The sequence below is a fragment of the Moschus berezovskii genome, chromosome 11, assembly GCF_049115385.1.
Source record: "Moschus berezovskii isolate FMDL1 chromosome 11, NW_MosBer_1.0, whole genome shotgun sequence".
In the NCBI taxonomy this organism is placed as follows: domain Eukaryota; kingdom Metazoa; phylum Chordata; class Mammalia; order Artiodactyla; family Moschidae; genus Moschus; species Moschus berezovskii.
This window is the reverse complement of record NC_142470.1, coordinates 12628973-12654835: the sequence shown is the minus strand read 5'-3', so window position 1 is coordinate 12654835 and position 25863 is coordinate 12628973. Positions and strand designations below refer to the sequence as shown.

The 25863-nt window shown below is 41.3% G+C and overlaps 1 protein-coding gene across 5 annotated transcripts in view; it reads left to right on the top strand.

Annotated features, from left to right (window-relative positions):
• The window catches only part of RABGAP1 (RAB GTPase activating protein 1), a 177700-nt gene that overhangs the window by 130595 nt on the left and 21242 nt on the right, over nt 1–25863 (top strand). For all 5 annotated transcript variants that reach the window (XM_088841159.1, XM_055399559.2, XM_055399557.2 and 2 more), the window contains 6 exons: nt 2156–2269; nt 6647–6721; nt 9746–9871; nt 10480–10623; nt 12118–12159; nt 12397–12525. In XM_088841159.1, the coding sequence (XP_088697285.1) occupies nt 2156–2269; nt 6647–6721; nt 9746–9871; nt 10480–10623; nt 12118–12159; nt 12397–12525 (630 nt within the window). The remainder of the gene's footprint in view (nt 1–2155; nt 2270–6646; nt 6722–9745; nt 9872–10479; nt 10624–12117; nt 12160–12396; nt 12526–25863) is intronic.

The window sequence follows — 25863 nt, the reverse complement described above, 5'->3', positions numbered from 1 at the left end:
TATGTAGACATGAATCACTAAACTGCATGATAAGCATATGTTTAACTTTATAAGAAACTTCCAAGCAGTTTCTATAGTATTTGTACCATTTTGCATTCCCACCAGCAATGTATGAGAGTTCAAGTTGTTCTTCACCCTTTGCCAGTCCTTTGTATATTGGGTACTTTTCATTTTAGCATTTAGTGACCATGTAGAGAAATCTCATTGTACTTCTAATTTATATTTTGCTGATAACTAATGATGTTGAAATTTTTTGTGTGCTTATTTGCCATCTCTGTGTCGTCTTTGGTGAAGCATTTATTCCATCTTTTACCACCATTCCCCTCCTCCCTTTAAATCAGTTGTTTGTCGCCTTATTTATTTTGAGAGGTATATGTTCTGGATATAAGTCACTTATCAGATAGATTTTATAGGTGATTTATCCTGTTCATGGCTTACATTTTTCATGTTTTTAACAGTAGGTTTTGAATATTAAAGATTTTTAATTTGATGAAGTCCAGTTTATCATCTTTTTCTTTCTGATTTTTGTGACTCATTGGGACCCCTCTGGGTAGCTTTGCAGACCTCTTTCTGTTCAGCTTTCCTTTTTGGTACTCTGAACTACAGTCTAGCTACCTTGCCCTCCCTGAATTCTGCTGTCTCTTTTCTCAACTCAGGGAGGTACTCCCTATCCCCAGTTTTGTTTCCTCTCCGTGTGTTACAGCCTAGAAGCTGCCACCAGGCAAACAACCACTGTAGTCTTTAATTCTCGCCTTGCATTTTGTGCTGTCAGGGATCACCACAGCTCAGAGCTGCCCTGACTGTTAATGATGCATTAAAAACTAGTAATCAGAAAAATAAAAAAACCCAGTAGTCTGCCAATAAGTCTCTTTGGAAAGCAGTTTGGCAGTGTCATTGTAGGCTTAAATAGTGTGCACGTTAAGAAAGAGCATAGGCTTAAAGTTAGCTCACTAGTGATGGAGGTTGAAAGGATAAAGACTAGTATTTAAGCATACAGACTTTGTAATGAGTAGTAAATAAGCCAAAAATCTAATGTACATTATGACTGTAGACAGTAATACTGAACTATAATGTGATACTGCTTTACTGGCAGTTTACAAATAGTGTAAATGTATCAAAGTGAAAGTGTTAGTCACTCAGTTGACTCTGCGACTCCATGGAGAGTAACATGCTCTACACTTTAAATTTACATGATGTTACATGTCAAATTTATACAGTAAAAATTTTTTTAAATGTATATTTATTTTAAATTCCACAACTGTAAAATATTTATGGCCCTGGGAACCTGATTACCTAAAAGGCTAGAGAAATTACCAGACCAAAAAAATATATCTATTACTAATTTTTCACTTGAAACAAGAGTGTCAGGCTCTTGGATGGTGTGCTGAATATAATGCAGTCTCATCGAGGAGAATCAAGTCTGTTGTCTTAGCTGTGAGGACAATGCGTTGTTAAAACAGAAGGTCATGTTTCTGTGCTCCAATTCTTTACCTCATGAGCAAATAAAGTTTAACAAAGGGAATCTATTAGAAATAGCTGGGTGTTTGGCATATTTTGTGCATTACTGACATTTGTTTAGTTTTAATTACTCATTGTAGAAGAGGAAACAGTTTTTCTCCATTGGTAAAAAAGCAAAGGATATTTTCCCATAGCCCATTTGAATCCCTTGGCATTTGATAGTCTAGTTTCATACTGAGTAGACGGCTTTGTGAGTTTTTATGCCATTTGCCCCTAAAGTAAATTCCAATCCGGGAATTTGTTTTCCCTTTGAGAACCTGGCCCATTAGTTTTGTGCCGAAGGATCAATTAAAGCAGCAATTTTTGTACCCAGTTTTTCTAACAGGAGCATTTTGCCTCTTTCTTTTGAGGTTAGATTAAGTGTTTTCCTATGGGAAATCCGTTTTGAAACACATTTTCCTTCTTAACAGTAGAAAGGATACATGAGGTGTACAGTGTGAAACGGGTCTCTCTCCTTTCTTTCTTTTTTTCTCTCTTAATTGCTTTTCCTTCCCTGAAGATGCAGGCATGCATGTGTGTATGTATGTTCCTGCAGCATTTTAAAGCAGGTAAGTTAGAAGACAACCTTGTTGTATTAGCCTAGACAAGTACATCCATCACTGACTACTGAACCTTCTGCTTCCTGGTGTTTCCACAGGAGTCTCCCCAGGACAGTGCTATCACTCGTGATATTAACCGGACATTCCCAGCCCATGACTACTTTAAGGACACAGGAGGAGATGGACAAGATTCCTTATATAAAATATGCAAGGTATTTCATACCCAAAAAAAGACTGTTTTAGGTGGTTATTCTGGTTTTTTTTGGAATTATGCAAAATATAACTGCAAAATCTAATTTGTATTTTATGTCCAAGAATGCAAAAAAAGAGAATAGTTTTTGCAAAACCAGAAGTAACAACACAATTTTAAATTCATGGTGAACAGGAAATAATTTAAAATAAAATGGTAGGATTTCTTTTAATCAGGACTTTCAGTCAGTAGTTCCCTGGCACCACATTTAGATTCACGAGTTGGTTTTATGTTACAAGCCGCTGAGTCCTACAGCATTGCAAACTCCTTTTTAGTATTCACATTGTAAGTGATGAATTTGACTTTTTGGTCCTCAGAACTAGGCTTTGGTCTATTTCCCCTAAAACTAAGCAAGTACCTATTTCCATTCCATTCCGTTCCGTCGCTCAGTCGTGTCCGACTCTTTGCGACCCCGTGGACTGTAGCCTACCAGGCTTCTCCGTCCATGGGATTCTCCAGGCAAGAATACTGGAGTGGGTTACCATTTCCTTCTCCAGGGGATCTTCCCGACCCAGGGATCGAACCCAGGTCTCCCGCCTTGGAGGCAGACGCTTTAACCTCTGAGCTACCAGGGAAGCCCAAGTACCTATTTAGCACCTACTATATAGGAAGTACAAGTAAGGCACAAGACATACCCTCAAGGGATTTGCATATTATGGTTGAGAAGACAAAACCAATGGCTAGTTTTAGGACAGACTAGCAATAAAAGACAATTTCTCCTGTGATAAATCGAAAGTGTTAGCCACTCAGTCATGTCTGACTCTTTGCGACCCCATGGACTGTAGCCCACCAGGCTCCTCTGTCCGTGGAATTCTCCAGGCAAGAATACTACATTGGGTAGCCATTCCCTTCTCCAGGGGATTTTCCTGACCCAGGATTGAACCCAGGTCACCTGCATCGCAGGAGGATTCTTTACTGTCTGAGCCAATAGGGATGCCCCAGTGATATACTAGATGCTACAAACTATAAGGACGCTTGGAACTTAGCAAACTAATACTTGGGTTTAATTTCAGTTTCCTCATAGAACTTACAGAGCTGTCATTTCTGTTGTGATCCTCTTCTCATCGTCCTTTTTAACCCCGTCTCAGTTGTGCTTCCTGTTTAAGAAAACAGTCTAGCTATCCCTCACCTTCCTGCAAAATGTCCCGGAAAGAAACTTTTCTCACTGACTCATCCCGCCTGACCCCCTACACTGTGGTTTCTCTCTCATGATGATCTTAATTACAGCTCTATCTGCTCCTGATTTCTCCCCCTCCTGGTTAAGCTCTCTCTTCTGTAACACCTTTGTTGATTTCCTCCCTCATGACTTTTTTTCTCTCTCGTCAGTTCAGTTCAGTTCAGTTGCTCAGTCATGTCCGACTCTGCGACCCCATGAACCACAGCACACCAGGCCTCCCTGCCCATCACCAGCTCCCGAGTTCCTAAAACAGAGGCCTTCCTCTCGGTGCTCAGCCACTGGTTACTGTAGCTCCCCAGTCTCCCTGGGTGACTCCTTCCACCCTACAGCCTCCGTTGTCACCACTGCATAAATGTTTCCAAATCTGCATTAGCTCAAGGCCTGAATTTCCAGCTGCTTTTTGGTCTCCTCGTGGAAGTCTGTCAAGTATATCAGAAAAGGTATACAGTCCATTTAAAAACATACTTCATTATGAAAATTTTCAAACATCCATAAAAGTTGAATAGTGTAAATGAGTTTGTATATATCCCTAGCCAGATACAAAATTTATCAACATATTGCCACATATTGCTTCATCTTCCCTTTAAAAAATTTTTTCCTAAAGTACTTTAAAGCAAACTTCAAACATCACAGCCCTAAAGTCTTCACCATACATCAAAAAAACAAGATCATTATCCACCTATGGCATTAACAAGCAATACAATCCAGTTGCTGTTCCATAATCAGATTTCCCTAAATGTCTGTACAGTTTAGTTAGAATCAGGATCCAGCAATATTCCTACTGTGGTTAGTTGTTACATCTCTTTCAATTAAAAACAGTTCTTTTACCCCTATGCCATTGTCTTACTGGAAATAAAATCATTTTTCAGTTATTTTTCAATTCCTTCCTTTGGCCACGTTCAGTTTGATGTGATTGTTGTCTCTTGTAGCGGTACTTCCCTCTCTATTCACTGCCTTGGTACAGGCCACTATCATAGGTTGCTGGCTCTTACATAAAAGCTGCCTTACATTAGTCTCCCTGCCTTTGGGTTCGAGCCTATTTATTATTTTCTCTGTGTTGACCCTAGAACAGGATCATTTAAGTGGCCTCCTTCATTCACCTACAGAATGAAATAAAAATTCCTTAGTTTATTTCCTGGTCCTAAATCCATTCAGTTCAGTTCAGTCGCTTAGTCGTGTCCAACTCTTTGCGACCCCATGAACCACAGCACGCCAGGCCTCCCTGTCCATCACCAGCTCCCGGAGTTCACTCAAACTTATGTCCATCAAGTCGGTGATGCCATCCAGCCATTTCATTCTCTGTCGTCCCCGTCTCCTCCCACCCCCAATCCCTCCTAGCATCAGAGTCTTTTCCAGTGAGTCAACTCGTCGCATGAGGTGGCCAAAGTACTGCAGTTTCAGCTTTAGCATAAGTCCTTCCAATGAACACCCAGGATTGATCTCTAGAATGGACTGGTTGGATTTCCTTGCAGTCCAAGGGACTCTCAAGAGTCTTCTCCAGCACCACAGTTCAAAAGCATCAATTCTTCTGCTAAATCCACTAGCTTAGTATTAAAGGCATTCTGTAATATATCCTGGCTTATTCCCTAAATATTTTATGCCTCAATCACATTGAACTTCTCCCTGTATTCTGGTTGATTTGCTTGTCAGACTTCCCAGCTGAACTGTGAAATTCTCAAGGGCAAGAATCATTTCTTACATATATTAGCATCTGTAGCACTTGGCAAGGTGCTCATTAAATGTTGATGAATTAATGAAATGCCTTGTCTTCCCCATATTTCCTTACAGCCTCCGTGAACCTTATATTCCAGACATTTCCCAAATGTGTTACGTACTTTCATGTCTGTATACATTCCTTCAGGCTTTTCTGTGAGCCTGAAAAATGCTCCGCTCCATTCTATACCTATAGAAAATTCAATACATTTTTATCCCAGGACATAATTGATAAAGCCATACACTGAGTAATTTACTTGAGGGGACTGAGAATAATACATCAGCTCTATTATATAAATACTGTGATTATTCTCATCATACAAATAAGGAATGTAAGTAGTGGGCCTGAGAGCCAGACCAGGACATTAGCAGTTGTGGAGTTCCAGCACAACTATTAACTGTGAAACCTTTATTCTTTCTTGACTAATCAAATGTTGATTGATACCTTCATCCGTATTGTCAAACAGCTTTCCACAGAGCTGTGTTAGCATATATTTGTTACTGCTAGTTTTTAACAGCCTTAATGAAACTGGTTTTAACACTTGTTAAATATTTATGATTTGATAGGTGGAAAGTTGTCTCATTAAATTATAAAAGATCATTTCTAAATCTCTGTGCATCTTGTCTTTGGAAAAGATGGGTGTTTCTTGTTCTGTAGGCCCTCTCATCAGATAAACTTTGACAGAGTGGGGGATATAATGAGATTATATTGAATTTCACCTGAATTTATGAAAGCATGTGTTTGGTGAGTGCCTGGTATGTGTTGCTGTGCTGCTAGGTTGAATAGGGCACCACCCCTGCCCATATGAAGTTAACAGTCTAGTAGAGAGGAGGGACCTCTAAAATGCAGTGTTAAGTGCTGTAATAAGCATACATTTATAGTAAGTACATGGACCTACTGAGAAGAGAAAGAATCCTGGGGGAATGGAATATGTTTGGAACCTTAAGGAAGAGCATGTTTTCCCAGGCAGAGAAGAAGGAAAAGCATGAGCAAAGACAGAATGACAACCTTTTTTTTAGTGCTGAAATAATTTTTGCTTAACCTTACTGCTCCCTAGCTACAGGAAGTGGCGTGACAGGTTTATGTATTGTAAAGAAAAGTTGAAGAGAAATGTTTGCATCATTCAGTGACCATCAGAATGCCACAGTGGAGTGTGGGTAGCATCTTTGAGGTTCCTGTGTTCAAGTTCCTATAAGGCAACTATGACTCAAGAGTGACAACATTTGGGACTTCCTGGGTGGTCCGTTGGCTGAGACTCCCAGCTCCCATGAGGGGGCCTAGGTTCGATCCCTGCCTGGTCAGAGAACTGGATCCCCCGTATAGCAACTCACAGACCTCACATGCTGCAACTGAGACCCAGTGCAGCCAAATAAATAAAGTTTTGTGTTTTGTTTTGTTTTTAAGACTGGCTACATTCATTTACACCTCCTGTGATTTTTTTCCCCCAGGCTTATTCTGTGTATGATGAAGAGATTGGCTATTGCCAAGGCCAGTCATTTCTCGCTGCTGTTCTGCTTCTCCATGTGAGTAATTTGGTCTCTGTGTGTATTTCTTAACACATGTCCTGCCTCAGACTTAATCATGGCTTTGTATTGCTTTTGGGCAGACTCTAGTGCATGAGTGTTAACTCCTATATCTGGAAACCTTTTTCTTAATGTAATGTCATCATGGGAGAGAAACATGGTAAAAATAAATGACAGTGTTGAAAATTGGTGCAAGGGTAGAACTTTTTTTATTACTAGGATAGTTTGATAGACTTCAGTGTTGGTTAAACCCTTTGGGGACGTTTTATCTTCTCTAAAGTAGCCGCTGTCATCAGTCTTTGTTTTGAGATTTATGTATTGGGCTAGGAGGGAGAGGCTGGCTTGCTTCACTGCCATTTTAGTCATTCACTCAGCAAAGACCTTTATCCTCCCTCTTCTTAGTGTTTCTTTAAATCCACAGCAGAATTGAAAAATTGTTAAGGTGAACACCTATATACACTTGACTTAATCAATTCATTATTCTTCGCACACTGCCTTCTTTGCATCTCCCTTTTTCACACACACAGAACACAGGTGTTTTATATTTTTATGGAAAAATTTTTTGAAATTACTTTTGGATAATATAAGTAGCAAATATCAAAATACTCCACTCCTAAGTACTTACGTATGTATCTCCTGAGGACCTAACCAGAATATCACAGGCAAATCTAACAAAGTCAGTAATCTCTTACCCACAGTCCACATTCAGTTTTCCCTGTTTACTCAGTGAAGTCCTTATAGCTCTTTTTTTCCTAACCCAGATCAGTAAAGATTCAGACACTGCATTTGATTGTCATTGCTTAATCTAAACTGTCCTCTTTGCCTTTTTGTGTGTCCCATGCTGTTGACAATTTGGAAAATTCAAGCAAATTGCCTTGTAAGACATCCCAAATTCTTGATTTGTCTGATCGTTTCCTGATGATTCAAGTTAAAATGCTTGGCAAAAATGCCACACAGATGATTGTAGGAGAGTTTTTGAGCACCTGTAATGGTCTGAACTGTGGTAGATAGAGATCTGGAGTGAATAAAGTAAATATGGCCCCAGTCCTTGTGGATGCAGAGCTAGTTGTAGGCAAAAAAACAGTGCAAGTATGTCATTGTTAATTTCGGTGGCTCTCTGAAGGTACAATGAAAAGTGTAATACAGGATAATAACAAGGAAGCCTCATTTACAGACTTCTCTGGCATGAACCCTGAAAAAGGAGAAAGGGCATCCATTCTCTTTTGTACTTTTCTGTATCATTTAACTTTCTTTAAACGTTGTTACAAAAATAATAGAACTATTTTGAGAACTAGAGTGGAGAGAATAGTATAGTATATGGAATTCCTGAAATGGGGAAAACTTGGCATCTGGAAGGAACTGAAAGAAGGGCAGTGTGACCAGAGCATCTGGGGCCATGGGGAGTAGGGGAGGGAGCTAGAGAGGTCCAGACCAGCTTGAAGGAGGGCCGTGGAGGCCAGGCCACACAGTCTAGATTTTGTTTCCCTAAGGAGAAGAAGTTGTTGAAGAGGTTTAATCCATTTTGTGTAGGTTGTAATACAAGTGTAACAAAACCACTTTACATCTTCTTGCTATGAACCTAGCTGATTGGTATTTGTAGGCATGCAAAAATGTAACAGTGCTATAACATTGATAAAGAAGTCAAGTTTTTTTCCCCAGTCTTATTTATATGTAATTGACAAAACTGTGTATATCAGGTATAAAATGTGATGATTTGATATACTATGTATGCATTGTGAAATGATTCTCACATTCAAGCTGATTAACTCTTCATCATGAGGTCAAGTTTTAAAATTTTTGTTTTGTTGTTTTCATCATACTTTAATATTTCAGAGTCTTACCAAGTCTATATGGTTTGTCTTTGTTCTCAGCTTTGGTGCAAGGACAGTTATCCCCATTTAAGTATCACAACACTTTTAAAATGAGTTTCCCGATCAAATCCCCAGTATCTTGGTTTGAACTCTGTGCTGCTTGCCATTGTGTTTAAACAAGTGTTTGATTCAGAGCAGGGGTAGATGTGCTGCGTAACATCAGAAATGCCACTCTAGGCAGGCCATGTCTTCCTCAGCAAGTGAAGAGTGAAGTTGTCTTGATGATAAAGACCTCAAATGTCTGGTCCTTTGCCCCCGAAGCCCTTACCTTTCCAGCAATGATTTGCTGTCCTTTTCTCATTTCATTACTTATTCTGATTTGCTCTTTAGCTCTACTTTATTCCCAGTTTCTTTGCTCAGCCCACTGTTGTCATCGTGTTCAACAGAAACCCATTCACCTTCCTGACATTTGAAAAGCTTGCTACAGTCACATCATGCCTTAAATATTTCCAGTGTTCTTTTTATATTTTGAAAACTAGACATTTTGCCAGGTTCTCAAGGAGATATTTTTCCATAAAGTTACGGAAGATATATAAGTGAGTAGCATCTGTAAATAGAAGTGAAGTGAGGGAGGCTTTTTGTAGTATTTTAAGTGTTACTGCAAGCGTTACCATTAATACCTGAAGCATTACTCCAAACATTAGAATACATAGGTTCTTCTGTAACTAGCCATGTTTTTAGCAACAATGATGAAGAAGAACATTTTTACTGAAATAAATTAACAGTTAGGAGGTAAAATGATTTGACAAAGGTCTCGTGATTTGGGGAAGGTGAAACATATACTCAAGTGTAGCAGGCCTGCTCTTACTCAGTTTGAATCCTGTCCTCCCTCTAAAGCCTAGCTCCCTCTGGAATACACAGTCTTTTTTGTTCCTGTGTTCCCACTGATCTTTCTCACTAATTCATTTTAGTTATTGTATGAGAGGCTCCTCAAGGACAGCAACAGTGTCTGACATAGAGTAGGCATTATTAAATATTTCCTGGTTGAAAGAATGAATGTTGTAAAACACAACACAACTGAGATCTGAGTTCCTGCATACCACTAAATTTCCTAGTATTCAAATAAGAGAGTTTCCGGATGAATTTTACATACTGAGAAAACTTCTGTATATGTTTTTGATCCTCCCACCCCTTCCCTCTTTCCCTGTTACAGATGCCTGAGGAACAAGCATTCAGTGTTCTGGTCAAGATCATGTTTGACTATGGTCTCAGGGAACTTTTCAAACAAAACTTTGAAGATTTGCATTGCAAATTTTACCAGTTGGAGCGCCTCATGCAGGTAAAGAGAGAATCCAGCTTGCATTTGCCGATAAGGGTATAGGACTGGGAAGAACAGGATTGAAGAAATGGTGCCAAGGAGCAGTGGTGATTCCTTAGCCATCGAGGATCAAGGACAGATTTAATGTTTTTCATTTCTATGTAATAATGATGCCAAGATTAATAAGGTGTTAACCTGACGGGTGTGAGCCAGGTTTTCAGTCTCATAAACACCCAGAAGATCAGATGGGTGTAGGAGCCTTTATTTTAACACAGCAGACTCAGTCAAGAAATACTTACCAAGGCTCTGAAGCTGACTGGTTGGGAATCTCCTCTAACAAAAGTGAAACAAACTTTCCCAGACATTTCATAACTTAGAAGGAAAAACTGTCCTTTCAGATATTTGTCACCATATGGGGATTCCTGTTCAGAGCTGCTTTGTGAACTGAAAATGAGAGCCCAGTGCCAGTTTCATACCAGATGATAAGTGTTCTTCTGAGCGCTCTTTCAGTTTTTATAAAAACACAAATATATGATTTTTTTTACCTATTTTTGGCAGATTTATGAGCCTCCCAAGTGAGAGTTAAACAGCTGCATATGTGCCTAAAGCTAATCAGTTTCCTATTTCAGGAATACATTCCTGACCTGTACAACCACTTCCTGGATATAAGCCTTGAAGCACACATGTATGCCTCCCAGTGGTTTCTTACGCTCTTCACTGCAAAATTCCCTCTCTACATGGTCTTCCATATCATCGATCTGCTTTTATGTGAGGTATGTATTAGAGGCCACAACACTTAGGCTTTTGTTTGTAGTGTCCTTCCTGTGTCACAGGCAGTAACTGCCTTGCTCAGAGTGCAGCTCTGTTCCATCTGGCTGATGAGTGCTCCAAACACTATCTCTGTATTTAAGCTAGGAAGTCTAGGGGTTCGGAGGAGGTGTACCCCCTCTTTTAAAAGACACTTCCTGGAATTTCCACCTGCATTTCCACTTAACCTCTTGTTGGCCAGAACTTAGGTACATGACCATATCCCTAGCTGCTGAGGAGAATTTTTTTTTTTTAGTTGCCTAGAAATTTTCTTAAATTTGGGAGTCTATTACTGAAGGAAAATAGATATTATAGAAAGTAACAATCTTTGCCACAGCTTAGTTTTAGGTTTTGAAGGGTGTGCCTAAGAAGAAAAAACTAATTTCAAGAATAATATTTGTTTGTTATAGAAAGTATAAGCAAAATGATATGAAAATACTTCTAATCCCAGTCTAAAGGAAAACTACTTTTAACATTTTGATGTATATTCTTTCAGCCTTTTTTTGTGTGTTTTCATATATGTGTATGTGTAAGTTCTGTGTGGAACAGTTTTTTCATATGGTCTATTATGTATATTATGACTTTATATGCATATAAAATATGATTATGCTTGTATGCTATTCAGTAACCTATTTTTATCTCAAACTTGAATATCTATAGACAGATACATCTGTACCATTCTTCTTTTTTTTTAATTATCCCATATTTAAAACATACAAAAATCCATTAAAAAATCTGTATCTTCTGTCTAGCTTGAAACATAAGAAACAGCATTCCAGAAGTATACCATTATTCTTACTTACTGTCAGATATTCCATTCTTTGTATAGATCATAATTTATGTAACCAATTCCTAATCACAAACCTTTATCTAGTTTTTCACTATTATAAACAACTATTAAGTAATTACTGTGGGTCTGGTGACAGGCTAAGTAACTTAAACTTTCTTAGCTAATTAGCTCAGAAAGTCATTGGGAGAATATTAGTTACAGGAATTGAGGCCCAGAAACTTTTAAAAGTTTAACTTGGTGAACAGATGTTGGTGCCTTCCCTCAGCTGTCCTTTGCCCCACCACTCCTAGAATGATTAGATGAAGAAAGTCAGGTTGGAGGGAACCCTGGGCAGATTCATTTCTGGGACATAGGACTCATGGACAGGGTGATTGTTGTCCTTCGAGTGGGCAGCGGAAGAGACACCAGGCATTATTTCATGAGGGATCACAATTTTATGACTAATCTTTTAGTTTGGAAGCATAGTATACTTTGGAAAGCATTCTTGAACTGTGAAAATAGCTGTAGAAAAGCCCTTCTCTCAGAAGAATGGGAAACTGGGTCTACCTTAAGTGGTTTTTCAGTGGTGGCCCTGTAATTTTTATTTTCCAAAATATTTTTAAGATACTCCATTTATTTTTAATAGTCCAGTTCTAAACACTGAAAATGTTTTCTGTGTTTTCTCTTTTAGGGAATAAGTGTTATATTTAACGTCGCCCTTGGGTTATTAAAGGTACAGTGCACACCTGTTTGTAAACTGGGTTATCTGGCATTTCTAATCTCATTCTAAGCAACTGCTGTGCTCTAGCATTGTCCCTGACAGTGGACACATGCAAGTAGCTCTAGCAAAGCCTACAAAGTTATCTTCTGGGGATTATAAAGGTGCTGGGATTATGAAATGCTTCTTGAGCATCTTTATAGCAAAAAAGCTTTTTTTCTGTACATGGTTGTGTTTTCTTCTTTCTTTAAGACTTCCAAAGATGACTTGCTACTGACAGACTTTGAAGGTGCCCTGAAATTCTTCAGGGTTCAGCTTCCTAAGAGATACCGCTCAGAAGAAAATGCAAAAAAACTGATGGAACTAGCTTGCAACATGAAGGTAAAATCATTTTTGCATTAATGTAGATTCTTTTATTAGTGTCTCGCTCTTCCTGATAAAACTGTCAACATTTATAATACATTAATAATAATGCTTTCCTTTGTATTGTATACTTTTCTAAATCGTTTCATATATATTACAGCCTATGAATTAATCTCATCGCTTTCCCCATTTTGAACTCTAGGAAAAGGATTATTATTCCAATTTTGAAGACAAACCAAAACACAAAGCCCCCTAATTTTGTATAGCTAGTTAGTGGCAGAACTCAGGTTTCATGATTTTTATTGTGTTGTCCTTTCAGTTTTTGTTGTTGTGGTCATAAATTCCCTAAAATGAAAATAATAATACATGAAGGAAACCCATTCACTGTGATAAACCCATTTATCACTTCCAGTGGAGCATTTATAATTTGGATAATTTTAAAGTGTGAAAAAAAAGAATCTCCTTGTGTTGATGTTATGAAAGTTTTGTTTTTAAAGAAGAAAAAATAATTGAGGGACTTCAGTTTGGAATGTGAAGAGTGGGGGCAAATGGGAGACAGAATAAATATCTGTATTGAGATGCTAATAGGGTGCATAAAAGGCTGACTGTCATGTTTACTTGGTGTGACTCCAGGGGGTAGGACTGTGACCTCTGTGTCAGGAGAGAAGCTTCACTCTCTACTGCATAGAGCACAGACCTATTTAAGGCACCGTTTCCTCATCTGTAAGGTATTATTGGACTTCTGGTTCTGGTTATATGTCATACTGAGCTAGTTCAGGCTACCCTTCTTTAAACATTCGGAGATGCCAAATAAAGTATGACCCAAGAAATGTTTAAATACCTGGATGAACTTGAAAGAAAAAGGAGAAATGTCCAGGTGCCTGAAACAAAGTAGCTCAAAGTTCGTGTGTGTGATAATAGAATCCCAAGGGAATATGGGACCAAACTATGTGTTAGGATTTTAATGCTCATGAAGTTATGACATGATTTGGGGCCTTCCAGAGGCAGCTGAAACTGAGTCTCTGCATAAAGCTAGGACTTTGGGATGGCCTATTTGTAAAAGCATGAATACATAAAACTACCTGTTAGACTGAGAAATGGTAGGAATCCTGATAAAAAGTGATTGGGAGATTTGAACAACAAAAAAAGGAAATAGAACTTCCAGAAATTAGTCATTAAACCATTAAATTTAAATGCTACATACTTAACAAATACTATGGATAACATTTAATGGTATTTTAACATATGCCAGGCGCTGTGATTAAGTGCTTTCACCTGTGAGGATTAACTGCAGTATGTGCACAGTGTTTACCTTAGTGCCAGGTAATGAGTAAGGGTTTAAGAAACAATGGCTGCTACTATGAGTATTCCCTTCTTGGTTTTTCAAGCAGACAAACTCTTTTCAATAACACTGACGATGGCTTTGTGGAAAGGTCAGAGCCTCGTGAGCTCTGAACTTCTTAGAGCTACTCTTTCTACCTCGTTTAGCCATACAGGAAGGTGGTGCCTCTTATTTGCTTATGATTTCTTTCCCTCACCTCCAAAACCTGCTCCTTTCTCAGTGTCCCTGTCTCCTGTTTGTGGGACCTGGTTGCGCAGGCCTGAAACGTGATCCCATCCCATCCCCTCCGCCTCTCTTTCTCACACTTCACATCTTCGTCCTCCACATCCAAGCCCTGCCCTCAGACTACATCCTGAATCTGATCACTTCTCAACCCCTTCATTACCCGTGCCCCAGTCTGATCATCTCTTCCCTTCTCTTCTGGAATTTTCCAGTAGTTTCCTTGGTCCTCCTGCTTCCACAGTGGTTTCCTCCCAGACTCTTCTTGATTTCATCTCTCACGTGCTTAAACCTCTAATGGCTTCTTATCTCAGAATAAAACTCAAAGAGTCCTTGCTTTGGCCTGCAAGACCTGGCACCACCTCCCCTCCGTCAGGCTAATTTCAGTGCTGCTGCTTTTCCCCCTTGTGCTTTCCGCTTCAGACACCCCGGCCTCCTCACTGTTCTCAAACATGCCAAGCTTGTTCCCTCCTCAGACCTTTGTACTGGATGGTCTCTCTGCCTGTAATGCTGTTCTTCTTGATGCCCACACGTCTTTACCCAAACCTCTTAAGACCTAGGCTCGGTGCACGTGTCACCAGAGAGGCCTTCTCTAATTACAGTGTCTACAGTAGCACTCCCCCAACTCTTTCCACCCTATCTCCTTATCCTTTTTTATTTTCCACATTTCACTTATTTCTACTTAACATTATTTGTTTGATTATTGTCTGCATTCCCCTCTACCTCTGACAAAGGGCACTTTCTCTTTTTTGTTTATTGCTGAATCCCCAGTATAAGAACAGGATCTGACATACAAATATTGGTTGGACAAGTAAATAAGTGATTTCTGTTGAGTTTCTTCCAAGTGTTTTACAAAGAAGCGTTAACATGGATTTGGGCAAGTCTTAAAAATAGATCTAGCCGAAGGTTTACCTTCTGTGTTTTCATTAGTTTGAAACACTTTAATAATATATGGATTCTTTCTTCCCCAAGTCCGGATGGGAGGCGTCTGATGTCTTTTTTCCCTTGCCTAAGCTTCCAAGAAGTTAAAGTCGACAAGCCCACAATAAGTTCACATTATTATTTGCTTAGATACAAAATTCCTTTTGGTCCTGGAAAGCTCTCTGCATGGTTAGGGTACACTTTGGATGATTTTCCCTACTTACATATGGCTTCAGGTGAGAAGAATAGTAATTTTTTCTTGAAATTGACTCAGCCTGGAAAACCTGCAGATTCACCAGGACATTAGAGAATGAGCTTTCTCTTCTAAAAGGTGGGGTATGGTATGTACAGTTGAGTTAGTGATGATTAGTTTTATTCTTGCAGCTATATTTAATACCAAATAATATTAGAGGAGATACAGGCAATAACCAGTTGTTGGCAAAAGACTTCAGTCATGGTGATAATTTGTGTACTCAAAACTAAGAAAAATCATTGGCAAGTTCACTGATGAACCCTGCATTATGTGGACTGAATGATGGGGAGGGCCTGGCGGGGGCACAGTGAGTGCATAGGATCTTAAGGCAGTTTCGAGACCCTCTGGACATAGGAAAGGGGATTCCTGCCATGTGAATGGTTTGGAAACTAGCTGTTCAGTTTCTTGGTATAGAATTTAGAAAGGAAATATTGGCTCTGTAACTCATTCAATCCCATTCCATTATTTTTTAATTTAAAAGCAAAGTTGTGACTCCCTTTTCTCAGTTGTACTTACTGATTAAGATGGGAATTGGGAATGCTTTACTCCCATGCCAGTCCAGGAGACTCTTGTTGTCTTTTGTGTTTTAGCAGTTGCAATGTTGTAATTTCCAGTATTTATATAGATTCTGTAAGAATCTCATTGGTTCCTCACAGTACCCTGTGAGGTGTGAAGGGCAAGTCAAGCATGGAAACTGAGGCTTATAGAAGCCAAGTGACTTACCCAACTGATATTGACTGGGCAGTGACAAAAGCCCCGTTGGAACTAGGGTCTTCTGACAGCCTGTTGCATGGCTTCTTTTCACCAAAGGCGACAGGAACGAAGTTTGGTTGGCAATATCTTAAATGACCACAAGGTGGGTCTGTTGCCCGAAACAGTCTGTGTTCTCTGTGCTCTGTGCCTTCCTTGTCTCTGTAAATCTTGCCCTGTATCTATCTTTACTTGCCTCTCTCTTTTTCTTTCTTTCCTGCCCTGTTGTTCTTCCTTTCTTCTTTCTTATTAGTTTATTATGAGACTGAATTTTTTTAAATTTCTTAAGAAGTTATAGATCCCCTGCTCTTAATCTAAAATTTAAGCACATACATCAGCTCATTTAACTCTCTGTTGAATTTCTCTCCCTCCATGGGTCAGTGAGCTGAGACAGAAAAAATTGCTTCCACTTATGATACAAGATCTAAAAGCAATTTCAATTTACATTGTTTCAGAAGATCGAGAATGGTCCTAGGATGCTGGCAACCCATGCATCATGTTTAGTGGGGAGAAATGGAAAAAAAATAAATTAGGTCTCTTAAGTTTTTGACTCCAGAAATATGTAAGAGCAACTGTTTCTTTGTGTGTCTATAATGGAATTTTTAAAAACAAGTCCAGTAAGTGAGGCTTAGAAGAAGCAAGAACCATGCCAAAAGAGATGGCTCTGGGTGGGGTCACACAGAGTCGGACACGACTGAAGTGACTTAGCAGCAGCAGCAGCAGCAGCAGCAGTGGGTTTCTTAGATCAAGAAGATGACCCTTGTTCTGTAGAATGCTGCCTAATGTGAAATGGAATTTCTGAACCATTGCTTCATTGAAATTTGTTGTTTCAAACATAAAGTGAATATGCTAGACTTCAAACTACCTGTGAGAAAAGATATTATTGCAAGTAGTAATATCTCTCAATGTAATCCTAACCATTTGCCATTTGGAGAAACAGAAAACTCTTTGGCATTTACGGATATTTGCATTCAGGGCGTTTTTCATCATAAGCTAAAAGCAATATTTAGTTTGAACTTCATTCTCTGCTCAAATCATTTGTGTAGTTAGTGTTTGTTCGGGTTTTAAATCTGTGTTTGTAGTGACTTTATCAGTCTTTTTTCTTGATATGTTCACAGAAGCCTTGCATAGTGTCTACACGTCGTGAATTAATCCTTAAGAGTCCCCATGTGAGGTCATTTTATAGATGTGTATACTGAAGCTTAGAAAATTGAAGAAAACTCCCAGCCAGCACGAAGTTAGTAAGGGATGGAGTTGAGATTAGACCCCAGGAGTTTCAGACTCTGAAGTCAGTGCTTATCATCACTGTTGTGCTTTACTGTGCCTGAGGGAGTAAATGAATGAGTCAGGAGCCGCTTCCCTTGGTCCATTTTTGGCAATACTTGTCACAAAGAATGCTCAAACTACCGCACAATTGCACTCATCTCACACGCTAATAAAGTCATGCTCAAAATTCTCCAAGCCAGGCTTCAGCAGTATGTGAACCGTGAACTCCCAGATGTTCAAGCAGGTTTTAGAAAAGGCAGAGGCACCAGAGATCAAATTGCCAACATCCGCTGGATCATGGAGAAAGCAAGAGAGTTCCAGAAAAACATCTATTTCTGCTTCATTGACTATGCCAAAGCCTTTGACTGTGTGGATCACAATAAACTGTGGAAAATTCTGAGAGATGGGAATACCAGACCACCTGACCTGCCTCTTGAGAAACCTGTATGCAGGTCAGGAAGCAACAGTTAGAACTGGACACGAAACAACAGACTGGTTCCAAATAGGAAAAGGAGTACGTCAAGGCTGTATATTGTTACCCTGTTTATTTAACTTATATGCAGAGTACATCATGAGGAACGCTGGGCTGGAAGAAGCACAAGCTGGAATCAAGATTGCCGGGAGAAATATCAATAACCTCAGATATGCAGATGACACCACCCTGATGGCAGAAAGTGAAGAGGAACTCAAAAGCCTCTTGATGAAAGTGAAAGAGGAGAGTGAAAAGGTTGGCTTGAAGCTTAATATTCAGAAAACAAAGATCATGGCATCCGGTCCCATCACTTCATGGGAAATAGATGGAAAAACAGTGGAGACAGTGTCAGAATTTATTTTTTTGGGCTCCAAAATCACTGCAGATGCTGATTGCAGCCATGAAATTAAAAGACGCTTACTCCTTGGAAGAGAAGTTATGACCAACCTAGATAGTATATTAAAAAGCAGAGACATTACTTTGCCAACCAAGGTCCGTCTAGTCAAGGCTATGGTTTTTCCTGTGGTCATGTATGGATGTGAGAGTTGGACTATGAAGAAGGCTGATTGCCGAAGAATTGATGCTTTTGAACTGTGGTGCTGGAGAAGACTCTTGAGAGTCCCTTATACTGCAAGGAGATCCAACCAGTCCATTCTAGAGATCAATCCTGGGTGTTCATTGGAGGGACTGATGCTAAAGCTGAAACTGCAATACTTTGGCCACCTCATGCGACAAGTTGACTCACTGGAAGACTCTGATGCTGGGAAAGGTTGGCGGCGGGAGGAGAAGGGGACGACCGAGAATGAGATGGCTGGATGGCATCACCGACTCGATGGACATGAGTTTGGGTGAACTCCGGGAGTTGGTGATGGACAGGGAGGCCTGGCGTGCTGTGATTCATGGGGTCGCAGAGAGTCAGACACGACTGAGCGACTGAACTGAACTGTCATATTATGATGGATAATTCAGTCTCTCTGTAAGTGCTGAAACTTGCCTTTTGCACACGGTAGCTGAGTGCCATTTTCCGTGTAACTCGACCAGGCTAGTTTTATGTCTTTGCTTGTTCTTCCTTTTAGAATTGGATTTCGTGAGGAAGCTTCTGAGTGGATACTCTCTTTCTCTGCAGTGAACCCTGAAGTTTGCTGGTTGTTGAAAGGGTAGCAGTGGTTACTACCTTCCTATTTTAATAAGTTCCTCTCCTTTGGTCCTTATCTATGTTTGAGTACTCTGCTAAGAACTTGCTGATTGCACTTTAGAAAAATACTCTGATGGTAGAAAAAGGATGCCTAATTCTATTTAGTAATTTTTGAGGGAGTTTGAGTCTAAGCTGTTTGAACACATTAAATAAATTAAAAAGGCTCAGAAATTAAATAGAGTGTTGATTCCTTTCAAGTGGTTTTATGTGCAGGCATTGGAGTCCCACCGACCTTGGCTCTCATCCTGGTTCTGCCTCTGCTTTGTGACCTTAGGTAGGTTAGCACAACAGGTTGTAGAGAAAGAAAGAAGGTGATGTCTTTAACATCACAGCTGCTCTTTGACACACCAGTGCTCTTCTGGCCCACCTGGTTTTGATCTCCTCTGCCCAGATACCTGCTTTCCTTAAGTCAGTTCATGTCAGCGAGCGTTTGTAGATTGTCTTCTATAGGAATACACTGAGCTCAGCTACAGAGAGGAGTAAGAAATAAGAACCACCCAGATTTGTTTTCTTATGCTGGCACTGCGGCTGAGCAGACTGGGTCTTTTACTTCAGACAAGTCACTTTGCCCATCTAGGGGTCCGTGCCTCAGTGCACGCAGTGGGTGGTCCTCCCTGCACCCTACAGCAGTGAGGGTGGCGATCCCTGCTGTACCCGTCTCAGAAAGTTGTGTGGAGGATTAAAGAAAATAGTAGGCATAGAGGTTAGCTTGAAAGTCTTATGTAAATCTCAGGTTCTTAAATTCACTAACTGAAAAGGGAAGATGGAGTTGTGTCAGATTTCTTTGTGAGGACTCTGGGGTCAGGATCTCCTTCATGTACCAAACTCTTCCCGTGTACCCACTCACCCACACAACATAGCTCCACCCCTGCCATGCAGAGCTGCTAACCTCCAGGCTCTCACCTGCACTGGATTTTCTGTGAGTCCAGCCCAGCAGGGATTCTGACCTTTGCAAGAGTTTCTAAGCCAAACTTTAAAATCAGCTCCTGTTTCCTACCAGCAACCTGTTTCCTACTCTTCTGTGTTAAGTGGACTTTGTTTGAATGGCTTATTGTTTGCAGCACATGTAGAGAAGATGGCTGCCTCAGATTCAGGGCAAGAATGCAGATGATGATAAGAAGTCATAGCAACTGTTTATTTAAAAGACCTCACTGTGTGCCAGGTACTCTTCTCAACTCTTTATGTGTGTTATATCATTTGATCCTCACAGCAGCACTTCTCATAAGGACAGTTGGGGTTTTCACAGACGAGGACCCTGAGGCTGAGATAAGGTAGCTTGCCCTCAGTCACACAGTTCGTCGTCAGTGGGGTCAGGACTCAAGCCTTGCTCGATGCATGCTCTAGGTGGCCAAGAGTTCTGTCTCACTCCCACCCAGGCCATCAGTATGGGCCAGGACATCCCTACCTATTCCAGGGGCTGGTCAAGGGCCAGCTTTCCCAGGGCAAGTGGCACATGTTTTTAAGAGAGAACCTTATCCACTTCCTATGACAGATTAATGACAAGTGAGTGACCAAGGAAAAGGTGTTTTAGGCTGATTTTTTTTTTTTTAACTTCTACCAAAATATCCAACTGGCATGTTCCAAGTGTCCACCTTCTCTCTAATTCAGGGTTTCTTAACCTGGGACTATGGATGGGCCTCAGGGAGCCCATGAGCCCTCTGAAATAGTATGTAGAATGTTTTATTGCTGGGAGGTAGGTGGGGATGGAGTTAGCATCTGTGCTTTTTAGTGGGAACCTTGGATCTTAGGGGATATTCAAAGTGATGCTGTCTCAGTGTTAAGAATCTTGTACTAATTGAGATGAGGTATACAGTTGGTTTTACCTAAATTGCAGACTTAGCCTTAGCCCAGGAAATTAGAATTTTTTCCTCCTTGAAAGTACATTTAAACAGATGTCAAATTTAGCCTTCTTGGAGGGCAAATGTGTGAAACTGTGACTTCCACAGCCTTCTGATGGGAGTCAGCCAACAGTGGGTGTGATTTGGAGCTCAGGGGCTTATTCCATCACTTCTGTTTTTCTTGAATTCAGTTAAAATTGCAGTGGTGGAAGTAAGAGACAAACAAAATGAACCTTGGACTTTTAAGGTTGGGAGCTATATCGCTTAATCATTAAGTGTTCTCATGCTTCCTGTGTGCCAGGCATTAGTAATTTCACAGTGCACAGAGAGTTCCTGCCCCTGTGGAGTTTGCATATCCTGATCTGTGTATATTTTTGTATCATTAATGCCTAGCAAAGAACACTGCACATAGTGGGGCTCAACTACTGGATAAATTAATGCCCCTTCTTGCATCCTTATTAGATTAAAAAAAAGGAAGGCCTTTGGCTTTGATTTGTTCAGCAGCTGAATATTAAGTTCTGATTATGTTCCAGGCATTGAGCTGGGCACTAGAGATATGCTAGTAAGCAGAACAGATGTGGCCTCTTTCCTAGTGGGAAGACAGACAGTCAAGTAAGCACATAAATAAATAATAGTGGACTTGAACAGGTACCATGGAGGATTTGGGTTTATGCTATGAGAATATATAACGAAAGACTTAGCCTGATGGGGGAAGAGGGTATCAGGAAGGGTTCACTAAAGATGTGATCTGGAGCTCTGATCTCAAAGGTGAACACGAGTGATCCAGACACCGAGCTGCACAGGCCAAGGGACCAGGCTTGAAGCGTCCGTTGGCTTTGGTTGCCATTTCCATTTAGAAGACAGGTCAGTGCTAAGGGATGGAGTGAGGGATCCTCTCTTGTTCATTTGGCAAGCATTCCTGGGCACTGTCTCTGTGAAGGGCAGGGATAGCAGCAAGTGAGGCCTGTCTGCGAGCTGGAGAAGGCGCTGATGATGGGGTGCGCAGGCTGAGAGGCACTGGTCTCCTGGGCGCAGCCTCATAAGGACACTCGGGTCGCTGCTTCTCCTGCTGACACTTTCACTCCTCACTCAGTTTTCAGGCCTCAGTCTCTCTCAGCGGGTCTCTGTCCCAGAGGCAGCTTGAGCCAGTTGGCGCTTCAGCCACGCACTCTGGAAGTCAGGGTCTGCTGTGAACCCACTGTGAGCAGTGTTGTGTTTATTTTTTGTTTGTGATGGGGTTGGGGTCAAGGCATTTAAGGGAAAGAGGGAGGAAGAGAGAGAGACCGAGAAGTGAGGCTGAAAATTAGGAAAGCAGTCAGAGCTCCAGAGCAGTGCGACCCGTGGAGAGAATGCCAGAGCTCTGTCTCAGAGGAGCCCAACTTAGGAGCATTGTTTTTAAACAGCAGTTACATTGTTAACTCAGTTATAAATGTAATTTGTCCTCAATGCAGAAAATGTGGAAAACCTAGTAAACACACAGAAATGCCCATGTCCTGTCACAGAAATGTAAGAACCAGGTGAGATAACACGTGTACAGGGTCTGGCACTCACAGGGCACTCGTTACACACCAGCTTCTGTTACAATGCTGAGGGGGAACCTACCCTTTTACTCTAAGAATGAGACATTTATCATGAGGGATATGAGATGTAGACATTATTTTGTAACTAGCCAAACGTATGGTTATGGGGGAAATGTTCATTCTTTGTTACCACAGCATGAGAATGAAAAGTCAAAGGATCCTGAAGACCCGTGAAAAGGTTTTGTAGGGTTTGGCATCAGTTTTCTTTTTTACAAAGCACTTGAGGAGCCTTATATCTCTGCCTGCCCTTTGTCATTTACACAGACTGACAGCAGAGAGTACTGGGAGGAAGTGTTGGCCGCCCACAGGCCTCAGTCTTCTGTTCCTCTACTATTGATTTGTTCAGATTGTTTATGAATTTACTGATCACACAGATGTGTTATTTAGGTGCTTTCTTTGTGAATCAGTTACACGCATAATAAACATTTGCCCCAGCATTAGCCTTAAACCACAGAAGATGTAGCCTTAGGGATGCCACTTTCCAGCTTGCAGCCTCACCCCAGTGGTGTTTAGTGGGCATCTTTATAGACTGCAGTAAGGGCGTAGTGCTGGTAGGTTCCTGGCTGCCTCCCTTTGGGCAGCAGCCAAACTCCGAGAGTAATCTCTGATTGGGGCATACCTGTAAACAGCCGACTGGGGCAGGTGTCCGCAGAATCAGTGTAAAGGAACACCAGGCAGCTCGAGTGAGAGAGAAAGGGAAGAACTGGAGACGCCGACGTGGACCTGCTGCAGGCTTGGGCCTGTCCTGCCCCCTTTCTGTGCCTCAGGCTTTTCATCTGTAAAATAAGGAAGTTGGACTAGACTGGCCCTGAGATGCCTAATTAGCCTGGAAAGTGTCAGTCGCTCAGTCATGTTCAGCGCTTTTGCAACTCCATGGACTGTAGCCCACCAGGCTCTTCTGTCCATGAAATTCTCCAGGCAAGAATACTAGAATGGGCGGCCATTTCCTTCTCCGGGGGATCTTTCCAACCCAGGGATTGAACCCTGGTCTCCTGCATTGCAGGTGGATTCTTTGCCATCTGAACCACCAGGGAAGCCCAATTAACCTGAAACTGGGGGCTGAAAGTTAGGTGTGTGAGTCAGCAGTATGGCAGTTTGCAGGAGTTGGTAAGAAAAAGCTTGAGAGAAAGAGGACAGTAGTTGAATGAGATGGAAGAGTTTACGGGCAGAGAGAAGTATGCCTGTTTGAAGGCAGCACAGAAGGTGCTCACGGAAAGGAAAGCGGTAGAAGGGAGATGGTGAGGCGGCTGCAGCTTGGACTTCGGATGGCGTCTAATGGCCTGGCGCAGATCCTGGATCTGCCAGTCCCTACCTGAGTGGCTGTGGTCAACTTACATAACTTCCTTCCTTCTCAGTTAAGTTGCCTATAAATTGAGGCTATTAATACCACACCTCGTGGAAGGGCTGTTAGCTCACAGAATGAAAGCACCTGCAGCATTGCTGGTATGTGCTGAAGAAAATGGTGCGTGAGGAGGGACAGAATGAATAATCAGACCTAGAACTCAGATTGGAGGGGTCATCTGTTGGATGTGCATTCTGACACCAATCTTCAGGAACCAAATATCCCCCCCAGTTCAGTTCAGTTCAGTTCAGTCGCTCAGTCGTGTCCGACTCTCCGCGACCCCATGAATCACAGCACGCCAGGCCTCCCTGTCCATCACCAACTCCCGGAGTTCACTCAAACTCATGTCCACAGAGTCGGTGATGCCATCCAGCCATCTCATTCTCCGTCGTCCCCTTCTCCTCCCGCCCCCAACATTTCCCAGCATCAGAGTCTTTTCCAGTGAGTCAACTCATCACATGAGGTGGCCAAAGTATTGCAGTTTCAGCTTCAGCATCAGTCCCTCCAATGAACATCCAGGATTGATCTCCTTTAGAATGGACTGGTTGGATCTCCTTGCAGTATAAGGGACTCTCAAGAGTCTTCTCCAACACCACAGTTCAAAAGCATCGATTCTTCGGCGATCAGCTTTCTTCACAGTCCAACTCTCACATCCATACATGACCATGGGAAAAACCATTGCCTTGACTAGACGGACCTTGGTCGGCAAAGTAATGTCTCTGCTTTTTAATATACTATCAAGGTTGGTCATAACTTTCCTTCCAAGGAGCAAGCGTCTTTTAATTTCATGGCTGCAGTCAGCATCTGCAGTGATTTTGGAGCCCAAAAAAACAAAGTCTGACACTGTTTCCACTGTTTTTCCATCTATTTCCCATGAAGTGATGGGACCAGATGCCATGATCTTTGTTTTCTGAATGTTGAGCTTCAAGCCAACCTTTTCACTCTCCTCTTTCACTTTCATCAAGAGGCTTTTGAGTTCCTCTTCACTTTCTGCCATAAGGGTGGTGTCATCTGCATATCTGAGGTTATTGATATTTCTCCCGGCAATCTTGATTCCAGCTTGTGCTTCTTCCAGCCCAGCGTTCCTCATGATGTACTCTGCATATAAGTTAAATAAGCAAGGTGACAATATACAACCTTGACGTACACCTTTTCCTATTTGGAACCAGTCTGTTGTTCCATGACCGGTTCTAACTGTTGCTTCCTGACCTGCATACAGGTTTCTCAAGAGGCAGGTCAGGTGGTCTGGGATTCCCATCTCTTTCAGAATGTTCCACAGTTTATTGTGATCCACACAGTCAAAGGCTTTGGCATAGTCAATGAAGCAGAAATAGATGTTTTTCTGAAACTCTCTTGCTTTCTCCATGATCCAGCGGATGTTGGCAATTTGATCTCTGGTGCCTCTGCCTTTTCTAAAACCTGCTTGAACATCTGGGAGTTCACGGTTTACATACTGCTGAAGCCTGGCTTGGAGAATTTTGAGCATGACTTTATTAGCGTGTGAGATGAGTGCAATTGTGCGGTAATTTGAGCATTCTTTGGCATTGCCTTTCTTTGGGATTGGAATGAAGACTGACCTCTTCCAGTCCTGTGGCCACTGCTGAGTTTTCCAAATCTGCTGGCATATTGAGTGCAGCACTTTCACAGCATCATCTTTCAAGACTTGAAATAGCTCAACTGGAATTCCATCACCTCCACTAGCTTTGTTCATAGTGATGCTTTCTAAGGCCCACTTGACTTCACATTCCAAGATGTCTGGCTCTAGGTCAGTGATCACATTATCGTGACTATCTTGGTCATGAAGATCTTTTTTGTACAGTTCTTCTGTGTATTCCTGCCACCTCTTCTTAATATCTTCTGCTTCTGTTAGGTCCATACCATTTCTGTCCTTTATCGAGCCCATCTTTGCATGAAAAGTTCCCTTGGAATCTCTAATTTTCTTGAAGAGGACTCTTGTTTTTCCTATTCTGTTGTTTTCCTCTATTTCTTTGCATTGATCACTGAGGAAGGCTTTCTTATCTCTCCTTGCTATTCTTTGGAACTCTGCATTCAGATGCTTATATCTTTCCTTTTCTCCTTTGCTTTTCGCCTCTCTTCTTTTTACAGCTATTTGTAAGGCCTCCTCAGACAGCCATTTCGCTCTTTTGCATTTCTTTTCCATGGGGATGGTCTTGGTCC